Here is a 20,876-nt window from a genome sequence, read left to right as displayed (position 1 = left end):
TGATGATGATGATGATGATGATGTAACCTTCTTTTATATATGACAGATCAATAGCTTTACATTTTTATGAGAGTTACTGTTTTCTTTCAGCTATGCTGGTGATTGTGATATATCATTCACTGTTGGAGGCATTAAGGGAGGCATCAAAGATTTCCAGGTACATGAGTATAACAACATTTTCCATCTTGTTTCTTCATAATTTTTGTATGCAGTTTGTGATATTTTTCTTATCTCAAGTCTCTATATTGGTCAAGCATGAGAAAAAATGTTGACCCTTGACCACTCTCCTATACTGAAGTCAATGACTTTTGTCCGTGTTATGACTGTTATCTGTGTCTATTCCCATCCTACGTTCCCACATGTCTCTTTCCTTATGGTTTTCTATTTTGTTGCCATTCAGACTTCCATCTCTTTGTGGAGAGCAATTTATGACTAATTGCAACTTTACTGTAATTGTTGGAGCCAGTGTCTATTATCGGTGGAAATTAACATTGAATTCCTAAATGAAGTTACACAACTCACCAGATTGCATGAAAACTCTTTATGGTGATGTTTTAATAGCTTAATATGATTTATACATGGTATTTTTCATTTTAACTTTTAGATCCATGGTATGATGCGAGTGGTAATGAAGCCACTTATCACATCAATGCCATTGGTAGGAGGCCTTCAAGTGTATTTCCTCAATAATCCAACCATTGACTTCAATTTGGTTGGTATGGCAGATCTTTTGGATATGCCTGGTCTGAGGTAATAGAATTATCAATAGAAAATTTTGAACATATTAAAATATAAATTGTATCCTTGGTCTTTCCTTAAAAGTAAGTTTCTTTCAGTACAGTAACACATTTAGAATTTTATTTCAAGAGGTTGTTTCAAAAATGGATCAACAGAAATACAGTAGATTCATAAATCAATTGTGCAGACAAATTTTGCTCCCATCATAACAGCCCTTTTTAACTCTTTAAACCTCGTAATTTAATAGACTATAGTAAAACTGAAAGAACTTTGCTCACGAATATCCACAGAAAGCTACAAAAAGTATGATGTCCCACATGGGGGGGGGGTTAAGAAAACGGTTAAATTACTTCCTCGGCTGTTGCTTCATTGGCTAGGTGCGCGCAGTTCACAGGGCTTGTCAGGAGGACGCAGGTGCGAAATGCGGTAAGGAAGGAAATCACATCAACAAAGATCCACATTCTCACCCTATGCTACCCTATAGTAGTTATAAACAATCAATATACAGCTATATACATTATAAAGAACCAACTGGTGTCGGGTTACATATTACACCTTCCTAGGCAATTCTTTGGACCTCATCTTTGCCTTCCTTTCACCCAGTTGCGGGTCGCTAGTCTCCTCTTTTCCCTGTTCTACTCATTCATGTATCTCCACTACACCTCTCTCATCCCCTGCGTATATATATTGTAACGTGTTTCGTTACTGAATACGCCGTAGAGATGGTTAATTGGTTTATTCAACAATCTACAAGTAATGGCTACAATTACTTATCACACAGTTGCGGAGTTTCACACTTTATAACCCTAATCGCATTAATCTGTTGCCACTGTTGCGGGGTTTCACACTTTATAACCCTATGCGCAAATCAGCTCACTCTGTCTTCAGTAGTCTACACGTATACAGTAGGGGAGCTATGTATCACTGTATCACACACACTCCCAATTACACAATTACACACACGTCCGGTTCTTCTTTCCACGACGGCTGCTATACTCCAACTGTAGTCTGCTCACTGGAGAACTGTTGATAACACACTCGCTCGTCTACTACTTTGAGCACTGTTGTAGCCACAAGACAACTTGACTCGGCGACTGTTACTTTACCACTCGACTCGGCGACTGGTGCCGTGTTGCTAGCCACGCTGTCCGGAGTTGTTGACTGCTGCCTAGCAACCGCGATATCCCTCGGTGATGTCACCGCTGACTCACTTTGCATAGCTTCAAGGCTGCGGGGACTCGGCTAACGTCGGCTCCGCTCGGCTCACTTCGGCTCCGCTCGTGACATCACCGCGCGTTGCATAGCTACCAGGATGCGGGGTGATTACTCGCCTATTACGCGAGCGCTATGTTACCGCTACGTGCAGCTGGGGAGGTAGGGGTCAACATGTCACAATATATATATATACATACATACATATATCTTTACACCTGCCTGCAGTGATCTTCCCTGCATCGAGGCACACCCTCTGCAGTCTCTATATTACACATGTCTACTTCTGCATTCCTCTGATGAGTCACTCTTATGCCCTGTACACTTGTTGTAACCTTCCTAACTCATGTCCCATTGGGGAAGTTACACTTTAATAATATCACAATTAAATAGCATGGCGATAAGAGTAGTTCCACTTACTTTGCGTTGAGACTGCAGATGGACGGCGTTGCCCGGCATCCAGTCAACGCTTCTTCCAGCATAGCCTCCGGCTACAACTGCCCAAAATTACTGTTTGAATAGTCCCGTTACTAATTTGCTCCCCAGGTTGTGTACCTTTATTTTTGCTAACTCGTTATTTTCCTGGAGGGTGCAAGTCTGCCTACAATGATGTTATGTCCCAAGGTGGCTAGCTCTCGTTGGCTGGGATCCTTAGGGGTGGACACGCCCCCTTACGGCTAGTCCATTTGGCTAAGCACTTTTACCTCCAAACGTTCCGCCATCACTCAAGGTATGTTTTGTAGAGCTAGAATTTCGATATACCTTCAACGTCATTATGCTGACAGGACATCCCCGCGTCACGGGTCAACGTCCGTCTAACTCCATACGTAGAAATTCTTTGAAGCTTCTTAACCCTTCTCTACATTCTCTTTCATACGTCTTACTGGTAATTCCAAAAATACTTATTCTATTCTAGCCCTCATTTTCCCCTAAAATAAAAATTAAATACTCTTTTAACATGTCACCGGGAGTCGGCCTTCAGGGCACAACATTGGGGATTAGAGATTATAAAGTCAAGCTAAGGCCATGTCACAAGTTGCATCATGCCCATGCGCTTGTTATACAGTAAAACCTGCCTTAAACGGACCCTTTATTAAACGGAAATCTGTCTTAAATGGAAATATTTTCAGGTCCCTTGACTTTGGGGCTGAAAAAGATGTTAAATAACATTAAACGGAAACTGTCTAATGTGGACAACGGAAATCAAAATAAGCCCTTATGCAGAAAACTTCCGGTCTTCTGGAATGCATCGTTTAGAGTAATTTTAGGCATCCTATACATTCTACAGAATTTTGTTTTCCCTAACTCTTTAAAATAAGCTTCTAACGGTAGTGCACTACCTGCACTGAGATTCAGCAGAATTGTTTTCCCCTTCTGGAAATTGTATTCAGTAAGGGCTCTAGGCCTACAGTTTTACTTTAGTCTAGCAGTTCTCATCATGGCTACAAAGACAAAGAATTGTGCTTGATCTTAACACAAGATTAAAAGTGATTCAAGTGAGCGAGATAAATTTTCTGTTAAGCAGATCATGAAGATGTTTAACGTTGGTAAAACTCAAGTGTATGAAATTCTAAAGAAGAAAAGGGATATTCTGAAGTGGTGGGAAACTTGTGCTAATGGAAAAATAAAAAGAGAACTTAAGAAAACTGCAAATGAAGACATTAATGAAATAGTGTGGGAGTGGTTTGTCAGTGTGAGGGCGAAAAATCACCGGTTGTCGGGTCCTGTGGTACAGGAATATGCTAAAAAATCGCTGAAAAACTGGGGATGACTGAATTCAAAGCATCTAACGGATATTTGGAGAGTTTTCGCAAAAGACGTCGGATAGTTTTTAATGAACTTTGTGGTGAATCAAGTGATGTAAATAGTGAGACCATTGAGGAATGGGAAGCTAAATTGTCATCCATGATCCTGGGATATGAACCTGAAACCATAGCGAACGGTGATGAGACTGGACTGTTCTTCCGCCCTCTTCCGAATAAATCGCTATGTCTGAAAGGTGAAAAAGTTTGGGAGGAAAACTGTGCAAACAAAGATTGACTGTTTTTCTGTGTGGTTTTATGTCAGGTGAAATGGAGAAAACCTTAGTGATTGGCAAGGCAGCAATGCCACGATGCTTCCGAAACATGGACATACAGAAACGTCCCGTTGAGTGGAGATCCAACAAAAGGGCATGGATGACGTCACAGATCATGGAGGAATGGTTAACGGCCTTCAATGGTAGAATGAGAATGCAAAACCGGCATGTTTTGTTGTTCTTGGATAATGCAACATGCCACCCCCATATCGAACTTTCCAACGTGCGACTTGCTTGGTTCTCTCCGAACACCACTAGTGTTTCTCAACCAATGGATCAGGGCATCATTTGGAATGTTAAGGTCCACTATCATAAATTATTAATACAATCTTTGCTCGTCAATATAGATTCTACATCATCCGCCTCTGAACTTGCAAGAACTGTCTCGGTTCTAGATGCGGTTATTTGGATAAGTCAAGCAGTAAAGAAGTTGTTACCAGAAACTGTGACAAAGTGTTTCGAAAAAGCAGGATTTTCTACGGTAGAAGTTACTCCTAGTGTAGAAAATGAGAATGACCAGAAGGCCTTACAACATTGTGTGAATGAAGCTGCTTTCAGTAACTGCAATGCTGAGGGCTACATCAAGATAGACAAAGATATGCAAACAGAACCAGACACAATGGATATCGATGTATTAGTTGAGAATTTTAGAGAAAATCAAAAAGGAAGAGAGGAGGAAGAAGAGGAAGAAGAGGAAAATGACATTGTGATAGAAGAAGAAAAGTGTAGAGTGAAGACTTATCAGGATGCTGCCAACAGTTTAAAGGTACTGCAGGAGTTTGCCATGCAACGGAATGATTCAGACATGCTTACTCTAATTTCTCAAGCTAAAGTGTTTGTGGAAAGTCAGGCAGCCAAGAGAGTAAACTGCCGGAGTTCTGGTAAAATTATAAAAAGTGAGTACTGCAATTTTTTCCTGTTCAGTGTAATGTTTGCATGTGTTCAATGATTATAGTGTGAATAAATTAATGAGCATATTGTTTTGTTTTGTCTCAAATACGTTTATGTCCTGGTTTAGTTATTATAGTATACCTTGATTAAATGGAAACCTGGCTTCAGCGGAAATTTTTTCTGGTCCCTTGAGATTCCGTTTAAGACAGGTTTTACTGTGTATTGAGATGCAGATACGAAGGTAAGATGATGGGATTGTTTGAGTTTTAAACTGCAATATGCAGGCTGTGAAACAAATGTCATACACTGAAAGAAGTTTGCTTCTTGTTATACATTCTGAATAGATTTATGAGTCTCTGTGGTGTAATTGGAAATTTCCATGACAAAGAAATTGGATGTGTTCACAGTGACATTCTACGCCGTGTCATTGTGGAACAAGTGGCTAGTATGATGGTGCTGCCCAATAAATTGCCCATTAGATTAAGTGATGATGTTCCTGCAACAGTTCTTAAGATGCCAGAACCAGAGGTTTGTATTAGTAATGATAATTTTATTATTTTATATCTTGCACTATCATAAACGTCAGGACCCAGGAACTGAACCCCAGCAGTTACGTAACTCACTCACCAACCAACTCACTAACTCAGTCACTCCACTTATTGACTGAACTCATTCCTCAAGGTCAAAGTCAAAGTCACATTGTGACTGATGGTCAGTCAGTAAGTCTTGGTGTTGAGCTCCATCTGTGACTTATGACCAGATGTTTATTACTGTTTGACAGTTACGATCTTGTTTCTGTGGGTCGCCTTCTCTGATGAGAGGATGGGTCTGTCTTTTGTATATGCTGCTGGCACTTGTCAGCGCAGTCTTTCTCGGGTCTGAATCCCTTGGGACTCATGACAGTATTGTACTGTCTCAGATTTGAGACTTCCCAGCACCTCCTATGACTCATAGGGTCACAGTGGAGGTATTCGACCCCTGCCAACAGGACTGACCCCCCCCCCCCAAATGCTTCCCATAGTGTGGAAGTTTACATTTTGGGTGATGATAAAAAGTTACTATCATTCTGCATAGGAAATGGTGAGCTGGAATATTTAACGGGCATGGGGACTAAGCTTAGGACTTGGATCAAGGAATTGGGGTTTTAATTCCAGGCAGAGGCAAGTGATATTTCTCTTCTTTTAACCAGCACTGGGGCCCATTGTACTTTCTGTCCAGTGGGCACTGAAGAACTTTAGCCCCAAGGTTAAAGCTGCTGGAACATGAAAGTGACAACGCATTTCAATCTAGTACTGAGGTTAAGATGCAGGGAACTATATTTCATTCCCACAATGTCTTCATTAGTTTGTGCTTAATTTTTTATAGGAATTGAAACAGTTCTCTTAGATTTTTAGATACCTGCCTGAATTTAAAATCCAAGGAAAGGAAGTTTTGAAATGAGCACATATAGATAAAATTGATAGTATATACATGGCTGCATGTTGTTTAGCTTTATTTCTGTTTATTAGGGTGTGTTGCGTGTACATGTTGTGGAAGCAAAGCAGCTGATGAAGATGGACATTGGTGTTCTGGGCAAGGGCAAATCTGATCCATATGTCATCATCACAGTAGGAGCCCAGGAGTTCCGCTCTCAGACAATTAACAATACTGTGAATCCAAAGTGGGACTTCTGGTGTGAGGTGAGGCCTTGCTGTCTTACTCTCTGTCAGTCTTAGTTATCAGCAGATGTAATTCAACAATTGCCTTCTTTTAATACTTGATAGGAGGCATCAAAGAGAAAACTGGAGTTTTATTCAGAATATGTGACCCTTATCAGTATTTAAGAAATGTTGATAGAGGATCTGATGTCTAGTGTTCCAAATTTATAATATCTGCATTATTAGCCATATAAATATGTTGCTTAAAAATAAAATAATGTTCTTTTAACTTGATATTACTAATATAATCCAGCCTACCTGTAAACATAAATTGAGTAACCTATCTCTCAAGTGCTTGGCTTTTGAATTTCATTGTTGGTGTCATATTTTTAGCAGTGTTTTTTATCGTGCCTGTACTTGGTGTATTGTTATGTTTGTTCAACACACAATGTACAGCAAGGGTCAATTGTGATTGAATAATCATGAAATACACACATGACAAATGCTGTGATATGCTCATGACTCTTGAGAACTATAATAGTTCGGCTGGTACTGGTGCATGGGAATATGGAGCATGTTTTCATGGTTGATGTCATGTATTTTGACCATTGGAACAGTGTCAACATGTGACAGGAAATGTGACACCTATGCCACGTGTGAATATAAGTTACCCGCTCAGTCAGTGAAGATGCCATAATTGCAGCTGTGCAATGAGAGCTGTGAAGAAGCTCATGCGATATCATATGAGAATTGGTACTATCCCAACCAAGGGTCCTCAAAGTATTTTGTGACTATCACTTGCATGCATACTGCTACCTGTAGAACAAACATCTGTTTCCAGACAATTTTACAGATACAATTTTGTGAATGGCTGTGACATCAAAACACTGGTTGAACTCTTTTTTGCATAGTGTTCTGTAGATAGATGACGCATATTGTATATGTGGGGGTGTGTAAGTCATCCACACCAGTCTTTTCTGGGCATAGAATAATCATTATATCAACCGACATGAGTGTCAAGTCTGCTTTATCATCAGTGTTGGGGCTGGAGTTAATGGCAACATTGTTGTGGGCCCCTGTTAGCTGTTGGGCTGACTGCCCAACAGTATCATGATTTTCTGGAAGCTGTTCTGCTGGGAATGCTTGAAGTTGTGCCTCTGGATGTGAGGCAGAAAAAAAATGGTCACCAACCTAGAGGAAATGAAAGCCAGCCAAGAACACCTGAAGGAAGAATTCTGGCCAATATGGAAACCAACCAAGGAAGGATAGATTTTATGTTAGATGCCGATCACAAAAAGATCAGGATGGACTCCTAGCTAGACAAAATGGTGATCGTTGTGAATGTCTTCGAGGAAAGGTTGAACACTACGGACACCATGGATTTGGAGGCCAATGGAGAGAAGGCAAAGGCCTGTCTGAAGTAGACAGGGGCCTACCCCAGAAAAAATAGAGTCTGAGTTGGAGTGTCAGGAAGTACCTAAGGAAGAAGCCACATTGGAAAATATCAGAGCACTGGAGGACTGAGATGGGGACTGGCATTTAACCATAGGGCATTGCCAACAGCTGAAGAACTGGACCCAGGGCGATTGTGAGTCCTGGAAGAAGTTGGCCACTGGCCACGGACGGATGACACGGCATAAGGGTTACAGTCATAAAGGACTGATGGTCAAGAAGAGACAACAGAAGGGCCCAGGATGCAACAGTGGCATAAGGAACTGAGACCTGAAACAGCAGGTATGCCTGGGAAGCAAGAAGACATTCTCTGAGGCCCTTGGAAAGACCATCGGGCTGGAGATCATCAAGCTAGCAGTGGATCTTTCATGAGGATTAAAAAAATGAGTGTTAAGTTATGGAGGAGCCAGCTGCTGCCCAAACAGAAGAAGACTACTAGCAGCTTAAGAGCCATAGATATAGGACTATCAACCACTCTTGGGATTTTTGTCTGCACCAACTGGAGGAAGATAATGGTGGTACACCTGGACTGGTTCACACCTTATCAGGGAACTGCTCAGGACAAGTGGCCTTAAAGAGGGAGCAGTTGGAGAGTACTCAGCATGAGAACTGAGCCACGGGAAAGGAAGGTGAGACTGATCACAGACATCTCAAGCACATTCCCAAGAAAAGAAGAAATGGCAGTATGGCTGTAGACTGTTCAGGATGAAGAGCCTTAAGGAGGGAGAAATGTGGCATATAGAATAGTTACTAGGGAAGGACCTTGAAACAAATAACAAGTCAATGGCCATTGATGAGCAACAGCTGGAGCTGTTGCTAGACAGTGACGTGCATGCAACAATGGAAGTAATAATATAAGTGGCGTTTGCTACGTGGTCTGCTCTGAGGCTATATCACAGAGTGTGTGAATTAGCGATAGCACTATGGTTACTTGTAGTTATATTGTGTAAGAGTTCAGTAAATCCAAATATCAATCCAAACCTTGTCTGTAGTCGCTCTGTCACATGAGAGTATCTTGCTGCATCAGTAATGCATGTGTGTATGCAATCTGAATTTCTTAAAAAATAATTTTGACAAAATTTGTTTTTGTTTTGTGATTTGTGCTAAATTTTGAATATTTGTCTCAAATTTCTTTAAGGGTGAAATTCTGTAACCTGAACATCAGTAATGTAGGACAAGTTGTAAACAGTTTCAAGAATTGTGTTATATACCCATCTTTGTTGATCTATATAAATGTGCTAATCATAGTCATACAGTTTTAATTTGTTTGGAAAACTATACAATTTTATATGATGAAATGTTCTGTGTTTAAACATTCAGTTTATTTTAATGCAAGAAATGCTATTTTACAAAAGTTTAGTTACATCATTACCTATTAGATGTAGTTATTAGAACAGTAGTTTTAAAATTACATCTTTTTTGTGACTCTCTGTATATGAACACACAGATTACTGTCATTTTCCTTATACTCAAATTGCACCACATGAAGAATCTGTTGCAACATGATTAACATTGCAGATGAAACCAGTTATAGTAGCAACATATTGACATTTTAAAGATCAACATAACTTTTGGCATAAGTGATGGAATTTTGTGTAGGAAAGATATACATATATAAGATGGTAGTAAAGATTTTAAGGCCTTGTTTGATTCTTTCAGATTTCAGTTGAAAACTGTTTCGTTTTACAAGAATAACTGCTCATATAATATTTTTACTATTTCATGGCAACATAATCACCTATCATTTTGAATTTACAGAATGCTCCATTTTACTCTATTACATGAGTTACTAGATAATGAAAAAGGTTTGTCAGCATAAGAAGATAGAGTGTCAGACATGTGGATAAGACTATTGGAACCTTATTTTCCTTATATGTAGAAACGTGCTCTTTTGATTTGCACCACTGCCACATACCTCAGGTCATGATTGACATGTTTTTGCATTTTTAACAGCAGTGAAATTTTTAATACGCTAATAGCCATACATGTCTCATTTCCCATCCAGTATGACTGCATACTTCAGCTTTAATTGTTTTAGAGCACACAAAACTTGGCAGAAAAGAAGAATAACAGCTGTGAGATTGCTGCATTTTATGAATCTGTTACTTAATACAGAAATTAATGGTGACATTATTATCAATATTGTAGGCTAAACAGCTTCCCAAATTGTTGTTGTAAATATGTCAAATAATCCTATTTATTTTATAGATAATGCCTTTATTAGCTTGGTTGTGCTTTGTGTGTCTTTCTAAGTTGAATTTCATTTGTAATGTTGGTAGCAGAATCATTTCTTGCTATGTAGAATGTATGTATGTGTATATGAATATTGGTGTTAATAATTGTTTAATTTTTTTATTTTGGTTATTTTGTGCTAGCATGGAAAGCTTATGTATGTTAATGGTACTGGTAAATATTTGACATAAATCTGGTTTTAGAACAAGATAGTATATCTTCAGTTGATTTTTGAGATTTCTGAGAAATCTTTATTATCGTGACAGGTAATGGTCTGGTTTCCTTTGGTGATAAATTTCATACTTAGTATCTCATTTTTGTTGGTAGTTGCAGGAAGAACCCACAGTTATTTGCAGCCACTTTATCCCCAGAAGTATGAGGTGTCTGGCAGAATGTAGGTTGCCATGAAATTTAAAAAAATGCATATGTTTTTGTTGTTATTATTATTAATATTATTGTTGTTGTTGTTGTTGTTGTAAGTAAAAATAAGTGCATATAATACTATTTGTTTCACTGAAATTTAAATATATTTTTTATTAAACTTGTAATATCAGCAGCTTAGATTATTTATAAACATTTACATATATAATTTACAGACATGATAAATGAATCTGTTAAAATGAAATACTAAACAAGAAGTTCTGGGAAGAACAGTTGCTTGCATTTCTTTCACTACAGTTTGAATATTTTAGCAGTTTGAGAGGCTATGATGTTGGTGTTATTGATGGGGTTTTGTAGTGCACCAATGATAGTGGCTCAAGTGCCACGATATATATATCATGTTATGCACAGTATATCACTAAAGGTTGCAGTGCAGGTGCTAGCAGTTGGGCCCACTTTGTGTGTGTGTGCGTGCTCGCGCACATGTGCGTGAGAGAGAGAGCAGGTTCATAAAGTTTGGTGCAGGCATTCAAAATTGTTGGGGGGCGGGGATACCACAAACAGCAAGGTGATCTCATAAGCCTAATTTTGTTTTTTGTTTGTTTTTTTTTTTTCAAATAAGGAAGGGGGGGGCAAAAATTACAACTGGCAAGTAAATACCATGTTTTTAAGTTCTCAGCATGCAACATAAATATGGATTGTTTTCTGTTTATTTTTATTTTTATTTTATAATTCTTTAAAATAACTAATTTGTTAATATTTGGACTGAAGAGAGATGAAGTGAAGGGAGGTTGGAAAACACTGCATAATGAAGAGCTTCATAACTTGTACTCTTCACCAAGTATAATTATAATGATCAAGTGAAGGAGGATGAGATGAGCAGGACGTGTAACACGAATGTGGGCGAAGAGGACTGCATGTGGGATATTGGTGGGAAAGCCAGAAAGAAAGAGACCACTGGAGCAAGACATAGGTGGGTGGATAATATTAAAATGGATCTTAGAGAGATAGGATGGGGTGGTATGGACTGGATTGATCTGCCTCAAGATAGGGACCAGTGAAGGTCTCTTGTGACCACAGTAATGAACATTCACGTTGCATAAAATGCTGGGAAGTTCTTGAATAGCTGCACAGCTGGCAGCTTCTCAAGAAGGGCTCAGCTCCATGAAGCTAGTTAGTTAATTAGTTAGCAGAATAGTAAAAGTAAATTTAAAAATTGCAAAATTTTGGATATTTTAATTTATTATTGGAGAGACTTGGATATCTAGCCACTTTATGTAAATTCGAAACATGAGGCCGTTATTCCAGGAAAGAAATGCCTAGACTTTGGCATGTAGGCTATTATCATTATGGATTTGTTGTGTTACTTCTCAGTGTGTTTTATTGTGACCTTTGTGTTAATTAATTTTACTGAATACCATATAACATGTTTAGTCATTCGTTGCTGACCCATTGTGTGCTGGTGTGTTTGCAATTATTGAGCAGTTGTGATGTAAAACGTCCTACACCATGTTTTATGGCCCCCCTTGCCTGCTTGTTGCCCCCCTTAGAGCATCGTGTATGAGTCGCAAGGCCAGGCGTTGGAGGTGCATCTGTACGACGCAGATGATTTGTCCAAGAAAGATGAGAGACTAGGCAGGTGAGAGATGGTGCACATGGTGACATATTTATAACAGTTTGCCCTAGGGTGGCCACCATTAATAACTGATTGCTTGCTTATATAAGTACACCACATTGAAATTTAATTTTGTATATAAATAATTTTGAAGTATGTTGATAAGTGTACTACAGTACTCTTCCCTTTGCCTTGTAAAGTAAGATGATGATAATGGCATAATAATATGTCGCTGGGAACACCAACATGGAAAGAGATCCTCCGAAGTTGAGTACACATATTTGTTTGTGATTTTGTGTACCAGATTGGCCTTAATATTCATTTATTACTGATTCAAATATATTATTTCATCTGGAAGTCTACTATTGCAAAGGTCTTCACATTTATAAACTTAGAAAATATTTTGTTGAATTTCATGAGCCATAGCAAATATCCATCTGTGTAATATACCAGTAAATTTCTTGCCAAGAATGTTGACAGTTTTGACATCTGAAGGTTTTTTCAGTAAGAAGTTTTGTTTCTTTGTCATTGTGTTCTGACTGATCTTTTGTATTCGATTATCTGGTTGCTTTCATAAGTGTGGCACTGTGTGTTTGTCTTTCTTTGTGTAACAAATGATGATAATTTTGTTTTGAACCTGGGTACAACGGAAACTTCTCTTGTTTCTCTCTCTCTCTCTCTTTGTGTGTGTCCCCCACCCTTCAGATTTTACTAGTGTTCTCTCAATATTCAAACTTAGCTCAAAGGATTCATATCCTAGCAAAAGGGATAGTGCATAAAAGCCTTCATGTGATGGTCATAAGCTGAGGCAAAGTGAATGTGTTTGTATGTTACCAAATGGCATGCCAGACATCAAACTGCATTTATACTGTGGTGGACATTATTTACATTCACAAGTGAACCACACAATGCAATTGAATGGTGTTTAATTTTTTATAAAACTAGAATCCATGTACAAAATGAACTAGAACATGGCATGTGGTTAGTATTTTTCAGATGGTTTGCTAGATCAACTCTGCAGTCAATGATCAAGCGGTTTTCTGCATGTTATCCACTCTCTATATAAAATTTGTCTGCAGAGAAAGTTCATATGAAGGCTGTGCCATAGCTCAAGCGGTTAGTCGCTGGCTTCCCACCGTGGCGGCCCGGCTTCAATCCCGGGTCTGGTCAAGTGGGATTTGTGGTGGACAAAGTGGCACTGGGGGTGGGTTTTCTCCGAGTACTTCGGTTTCCCCTGCCAGTCTTCATTCCACCAAATTCTCTGTCATAATCACCCAGGGCAGGCTACAACAGGCCAATCAATGGCCACCATGCTGGGTGGACCCAGTTGGACTCCCCCCCCACTAAGCGAAGTTCAAATGAAGTGTTGAAATCTTGATATTACATTGTGCATTCACAGACTTTCTAAAGTAGTAAAAAATGTAAAGCTGTCCCTGTAACAGGCCGTGAAGGCTCATAGGGGTGTGAGAGGTCGAGGCTCCCACATCTTCTAGACAGTCGGCTCATGGGTGGTGGTAAGGTTGTTAGCCTTACACGCTGGATGCCCTTTAACCTGCGAGGAAAATTCACGGTACTCATTTCTGTTAGTCTGAGTTGACCCCAGGGCCATAGTGTGGCTGGAAGGATTAGGTCAATTGAAAAATCCAATGACCTCATTGGGATTTGTAGCATAGTGCCTCAACCAACTACACTACCTTCTAAAGGTAGTATCATATCTTCCACTATGATGATGTGTTAAAAACTAAATGTAAATATTGCTTTAAAATCCTTAAATGGTGGTCACCCAGGAGGATTATCACATTTTCTTCATGGAAATAGGTCTGTTGCTCTGTGAGTTATTATTACAGGTATATGACTGCAGAATCCTTTTTGTAAAGTACATGCAGTATGTCAAGTGGTAAAATTAAATAAATTGCAGTTCATTAATGTTTTGAGGGCGGTGTTTATAGAATTTTTAAAAGGAACTCTGCCAGATGTACAGCACAGATTTAGTATAGGAAAAGTACTTGTGGAATTAAGCCATAAACAGTGCACATTTATAATGTGATGCCATTTTGTCACTAAAGGAACACAGTGGTCAAAATTTCTGGGACAAAATAAGGGTAGGAATATAGTGAAGTAATTTGATTTTCTTCCTTGTCTGAGTACATACACATATCTGAAAATACATCACATCATTTGAAAACTAATTTTGTCATTATGTAATTAGTAAGTTATAAAAGATTATCAGCTCTGTCCAGTGTGATTGATAAATGATTTTTTCTCCTTTTTAATCTTCATCCTCGACATATTATACATACAGTATCATTACAATCTCATGGATATAAAATCTGAGCCTTTAACAACTACAGTGATGTGCATGAATATATTAAAATATTTATAAATTATTGTAATTAGTTTATTTACAAGTGTGGTTTGAAAAGACTTTGTTAAAATTTAGAACCAGATTTGGTTTGTGTCCTTTATACTGCCTCTTTAAAGGAAGTTGAGTGTCTACCACCTCATGGTTCTATCATTTGATAAGTAGGACTCTGCAAATATATTATGGATATATTGTAGTACATATTTCCATAATCCCGATTTTATTTAAATGTGAGCTTTTGTTATTTAATCCTACCTTTAGTGTCGTCCTGTGGTTCAGGCCATGCTGTGTTCTTATACTGTTCTAACATGTGTTGAGTTGCATATTTATACACCTTGTGCCTCATGACATTCGTGTGGGTGTGTACTGATGTTTTATTATGATGTTGAACATACTATACTGGTTATCACTTCTTTGTAAGTTTTTGCTCTTGTATCAGTTTATTAAGTTTATTAAAGTGATACGTGTGGAAGTTTTCTTTTATATTCATGAGATTCCCTTTTTTTTAGCATTCTCAACCATTTCCATGGTTACTGTTATAGGTTCATACTGGTGGCGTTTATTTACTATATGTTGGTCTTTGTTAAATCTTATATTTCTTATGTGTTCTGTATATCTTGTTGTTAGGTTTCTACTAGTTTGGCCAATGTATACTTTAGGACAGCTTTGGCAGGTTATTTTGTATATCCCACTTTGTTTATAATTGTTTCTGGCTTCTTATTTAATAATTTATCTATGGTGGAAATTGTTTTGAAGGCTATCTTTATGTGGTGTTTTTGAATAGTTTTGTGATATTTTGTATATAATTTCCTTTATAGGTAAATGTGACCCATTTTTGTTCTTTTTCTGCTTTATTTTCAAGATTATATTTCTGTTGTTTGAATTTGTTATGTAAATGTAAGATGTCTTCCTTCCTATAACCATTATTTAGTGCTATATTAATAATAGTGTTTAGGTTAAAAAGGAGGAAAAAAATTATCAACACACTGGACGGAGTTGATCACCTTTTATAATATTGCTAGTGTGATGGACCAGGATGAACCAAATCAAATAGTAAGTTTATTTTTATCATTTTTTTCTGTTTACAAGCTAACTAAATGGTAACAGAAACCAAATGTTGAACACATCCAGTACTGTACTGTCATCTGGGATATAATGCTGTGTAGCCCTTTGAAAGTCAACCCATGTTCTGTAGGAACATATCGCCTCAGTCTTCAGGTCTGAAGAATAAGCTGAGCAAGATATCAGCATGAAATCAGGTGGCAAGCAGAGCAATTGGCTAGGTGCAATTTTGAATTCAATAGAAGACAGGAGGCAGGTGGAAGAGTGGAGCTCAGTTCCCATTGGCTTGCCTCTAGGACAGAAAGAAACTGCTTTGCTCTCACACAGTGATCAAATGAACCAATAGGAGACAAGAACAGGAGGTTAGGTTGGCCCTGAAAAGGTGTGGTTTTGCTGGTCTAGGAAAAAGAGGGGAAGAACTGTAAGCATATGGTGGCTAGGGAACCAGTGCATAAGGGAGAGAAGTGGAGTGAGTTGTAGGCATATTGTGGGTGATTAGGGTGCAGAGGCAGTGGAGGGGAGCCGGAACCCCAGGCAGGAGGCTTAGGGCTAATGAGTACCTGCATGTAAAATGCCCAGTGTGCTGGTCTAGAAGATGAAAGGAGAGGTTGTAAGGGTGTGGAGAGCTGAGAACAGGAGTATGGAAGGGAAGTTGTATATGAATTGTGGGCATGCCACTGAGGATTAAGGAACAGGTAGCAGAGGGAAGCCAGGTCATTAAGGTGGAGGCTAGTGAGTTCTTGGAGATGGCATAGTTTGTGCTCTGATAAGGACAATGTGCACACACCTGTATGTCCCTGTGGAGAACCAAGATCCACCATTCTGTTCTGTCCACTTCCACTCTCATAATCCACCCCTGAGTTCCATCTTAATATTATCATCCCAACTTTTCATTCTTCCAATTGGCTGTTTTCCAAGATGTTTCATTTAGTTTCAGATCCAAACTTCACCATCAATATCATCTAAATGTGATATTGTATAGGCATAATTTTGTATCATTTGACATTTGTGTGCTATCTGATTTCTAATGACAGTGTTCCTATCAATGTCGGGAGTATTCGTCATTAAGATCTTTTACTGAACGTCACAGTGAAGTGGTATTTGTTTCATATTTGAGAGGTCGTGGGTTTCATTGTTGGGTTCGAGGCTGACTCTTCTGACAGATTTCAGTAATTTTCCTCAGTCCATCCAAGCAAAAAATGATACATTAAAATAAATTATTACTGTTTCCCTCTAGATTATTTTCAATTAATTGTTAACAGTCAGCCTGCCATTTGATGCTATGTATATAATCTATGCTGTTGGAAAATTCTTTTAAATTAATTAAATTGTTCAAAGTGCGTTATCTGCAATGTCTGTTCTAATTCCCACGTTTTTACCAGTTTTGATATCAGTAAAGCCTTTCTGTTCAGAAAAAGGAAGCCGACTTGCTCTCTACTCGTATCAGTAATTACCAGTCTTTTCCCATTTGTGTTCTATCAACAGTCCTTTAATTCTTGCACTTCTTCTGCGTCATAATTTCCATATATGACATAAAATGTCCAAAATTGTCAGTTCCAAAATCTCCCTATATATCAGTTGGTAATATTACTATTTTTTCTCCATAAAAACTTTTTTGTGTACAAATAAGTTGTGCAGATGTTCTCGTAATCATATTGTTTTGAATCTGTTAGCTTCTCGCAGTTAAAGTCATTTATTGTTAGCAGAATATCTGGTGCCTGCTGTTACTCTGGTTAGAGTGCCTTCTTACTTGTTTCTTTCTCTTGTAGTTTGACGTCAGTTACCTCTGCAGTCATATCCTGATAGATATGGAGTGGGGTGTAGAAGCTTCTGAATATATCATGTCACTTTAAAGTTCACAGTTAGCTCTACAGCAGTTATAAGTTGTATATTTTAGATTACTTCTTGCCTGCTTGCCTGCTTGCCTGGCTGTGTGGTTGGTGATTGTTCTGTTGCTCTTCAATGTATGGTGAATGTCTTCTCTATATACTGCTTAATAGAGGTTCAGCTGAACAGTTAGGAATAGTCATGGCAGTTGTATAAAACTAATAATTCTGACTTCAGAAATTTGAAGTCACCCAATGAATAAATCATTGGACTGCCACAGACTACTAGTTGGATCACAGTTGTTTATATACAGTGTTTTTATCATGTATGGTGATTTTTTTCTTAATTTGTCATCTCAAAGGGAAATAATTTTTCAGTATCCAAATCCAGGAAATACATGAGATGCTATTCATGCAGTAAGATTTGTAATACTACTTAAGAAAAGACAGCATGTGTTGCAGCTGGTATTAAAATTAATTTTTTGAACTCAGTAAATGAGGGTATAAATTCTCCAAATAATACTCATGGTGCATTTATAAGCAGCGATGATAAGATCCAATAAAATTGATGATTATCAGCTTAACAACTATTAACATTTAACTAATGCATTTTGTTATTTTCAGTGGGAGCTTGCTCAGGATACTGAATATTTTAGCAAGTAAGGCATGTTATGTATAATAATTGCATTTTTGGTGTGAAAATTGCTTAATTTTTAATTAAAACTTAATGTAATGTCTGAACAGCTCTCTCATAACTGCATTCCTTATTCCAGAACTGTTTATTAGTTTTCTTGCCATTATGTATTTGTTTTCAGTTCTACCACATAATATACATATGTATGTTGGCTGAGATTATGTAATATTATAATTATATAATAATTATGTAAACTACAAGCAGTCAAAAATGTACTGTGTAGGACCATAGGATAGTACAAGAATTGCAGGAAGTAGTTGATACCCTTACCTGTAATCCCTGTATATGTCGTCTGTGACTAAGTTATAGTGTTATTTCTGTAAGATTTGTTTGGAGTATCTGTAGGATTACTACATTTTTCTTGATCTGTCTCCCACTTCCATACAGGATGATTCAGAAAAATACTTCATCTCCTGCTCAGAAACTCCTTCAGAATAGATGATTGGGGATAGTATAGGAAATTCAGTGTTACAGCCTACCAAATTTCAGATCAGTCTAGATGGTTAGAATGATTTTAAGTGCATTAGTATGCATGTTAAAACTCTTAATTTCATGGTGCTTCAGACTTCTAGGTGAATAGTTTCATTTTTAAGAGTTGCAGAAGTAACTAATTTTCTTTCAGTGTGCCCCCTGTTGTAGTGAGATGGGGTAAACTTTGGAACATTGCAGTTGTATGCTGCCAACATCATAGACCTACAGCTTGCTGTAAAATCTGAATTTTAATGAGAGCCTGTTATGCACAAAAATTTGCCTTTGTTAGAGGTGTTGGAAAGGGGAGCATGCATAAAATTCTGCACTGGATCGAGTTGGTCTAGAGCCCAAGACTTCCATGTGTGGCCAGTAATCCCTAGACCACCTGGTCCTCTTTGGAGTGATGTAACTCAGTGATGAGGCCAAAATGCCTAAAATTTTTGAAACTTTTCCATTCAGAATGATTGCAAGCATACAAGCAGTAGAGAGACATTCTTCTGAGACCTCCTTTATAGCTAAATGAGAATTTTTTTAGCGTATGTATGATGTGTTCTCGTAGTGTAAACAAATACAGCAATTGGAATGTGGTATAGTTTTGTTGGCCAGAGATACATCCACTGTTCAAGTGCTGCAGTGTCACCATAGTTTATTACATAGAAATTATTCTGATTAAGTTTCATGTGTAAATGTGTGTGAAGGCGGAGATATCGTCACGCAAAGGTCAAGAGGTGACCTTGGAAGTGTGGGACTGGGACCCAGGCTTTCCCGGCATACAAAATGACGATTACCTTGGAAGGTAGAGCAAGTAGTCCCCTAACAGTACTAATGGGTGATTTGTATGGTGGTAGTGTTGTCGTAGCTTGTTTCACAGTCCTCTTGTATATGTGTTGCGTGTTCCAGAAATTTCATGTTCAGAGTCACATTGTTCTAAAATAATGTTTGCTTGTGAAAGTATTCCATCACAGATATATGGCTTTTATTTTTTTTATTAATGTCCTGTAGTATTCTGGCAGTATAGTGAATTACTAGTAAGTTTTAGTAAATTAATACAATTGTCACAGCTGTGCAGCACTGTCATACAATTACAGGAGTATCTGATGATGGTGCATGACACTCATAAGTACTGGGTTCTTGGACTTTTTTAGGATACTAGACAATGGACAAAGTTCAAGAACCCAGTAATTCCGACTAGGTTTGGAGAGTGTTTCAAAATACATCTCCATGTCTGTTTTAATCTGTTCCCAATTTTCATGGTATTATGTTTAGCAATACATTAACATTGTCAGTGTGGCAGTCAGCAATATAGCAATTCCATTGTGCATATAAAATTGTGAAAAAAAAAGATAAAGCTGACCCTGTAACTGGCCATGAAGGACCATAGGAGCATGAGAGGTTGAGGCTCTCACATCTTCTAGACAGTCGGCTCACAGATGGCGGTAAGGTTGTCAGCCTTATATACTCATTGCCCTTTANCCCCCCCCCAGGAATCTTCTTGGTACTCATTTCTGTTAGAGGCCGATTTGAACCCAGGGCCATAATGTGGCTGGAAGGATTAGGTAAATTGAAAAAAAATCCATTGACTTCATCAGAACTTGAACCCACGATCTTCCAGCTTGTGGCATAGTGCGTCAGCCTACTGTTTCACCGCGTTCCCCCATATAAAATTGTAGGCCCATTATTATTATTATTAATTTATTATTAGCTGTCCTCTCTAATGTTTGAGAAATTTATGTGCTGATGTGAAATTCACCATTTAAACTACACTAGCGTTTTAGTTAATGAACAACTGGTTTTATGAAAAATCTGTCCACTAATGAAGCTATATATATGGGTGTAAAATACTGAATGACTTCATTAACAAAATTTATTTTACAGGAATATTCTGTGACCTTGTCAGAGGTCTGTATTTTAAATCATTGAATATTACTGACAAAACTGTCTTGTCATTAATTACTCGTAGATGGAAATGCAGGGAGGTGTATTAGAAAGTTCCCGGACCAGGTCAGAAAAGAAATGCTGGCTTTACTTACTGAATTTTGGGTGCCGTCTCCTTCAAGATAGTCTCCTTGGAATTGGACTGCGCCATAGCTCAAGAGTTTAGTCGCTGGCTTCCCACCGTGGCGGCCCGGGTTCGATCCCGGGTCTGGTCAAGTGGGATTTGTGGTGGACAAAGTTGCGCTGGGGTGGGTTTTCTCCAAGTACTTCAGTTTCCCCTGCCAATCTTCA

General features: G+C 38.3%; 1 protein-coding gene across 1 annotated transcript in view; it reads left to right on the top strand.

The window, feature by feature from the left end:
- LOC111868912 (extended synaptotagmin-3) overlaps window positions 1–20,876 on the top strand; it is a 55,861-nt gene that overhangs the window by 8,656 nt on the left and 26,329 nt on the right. Inside the window, exons 5-9 of the mRNA XM_033753232.1 lie at window positions 91–157; window positions 605–750; window positions 5,326–5,446; window positions 6,427–6,597; window positions 12,171–12,259. Coding sequence (XP_033609123.1) covers window positions 91–157; window positions 605–750; window positions 5,326–5,446; window positions 6,427–6,597; window positions 12,171–12,259 — 594 coding nt within the window. The remainder of the gene's footprint in view (window positions 1–90; window positions 158–604; window positions 751–5,325; window positions 5,447–6,426; window positions 6,598–12,170; window positions 12,260–20,876) is intronic.

The sequence above is a fragment of the Cryptotermes secundus genome, unplaced genomic scaffold (assembly GCF_002891405.2).
Source record: "Cryptotermes secundus unplaced genomic scaffold, Csec_1.0 scaffold685, whole genome shotgun sequence".
NCBI lineage: Eukaryota > Metazoa > Arthropoda > Insecta > Blattodea > Kalotermitidae > Cryptotermes > Cryptotermes secundus.
The sequence above is the reverse complement of the archived record's forward strand: the minus strand, read 5'-3'. Positions and strand labels throughout refer to the sequence as shown.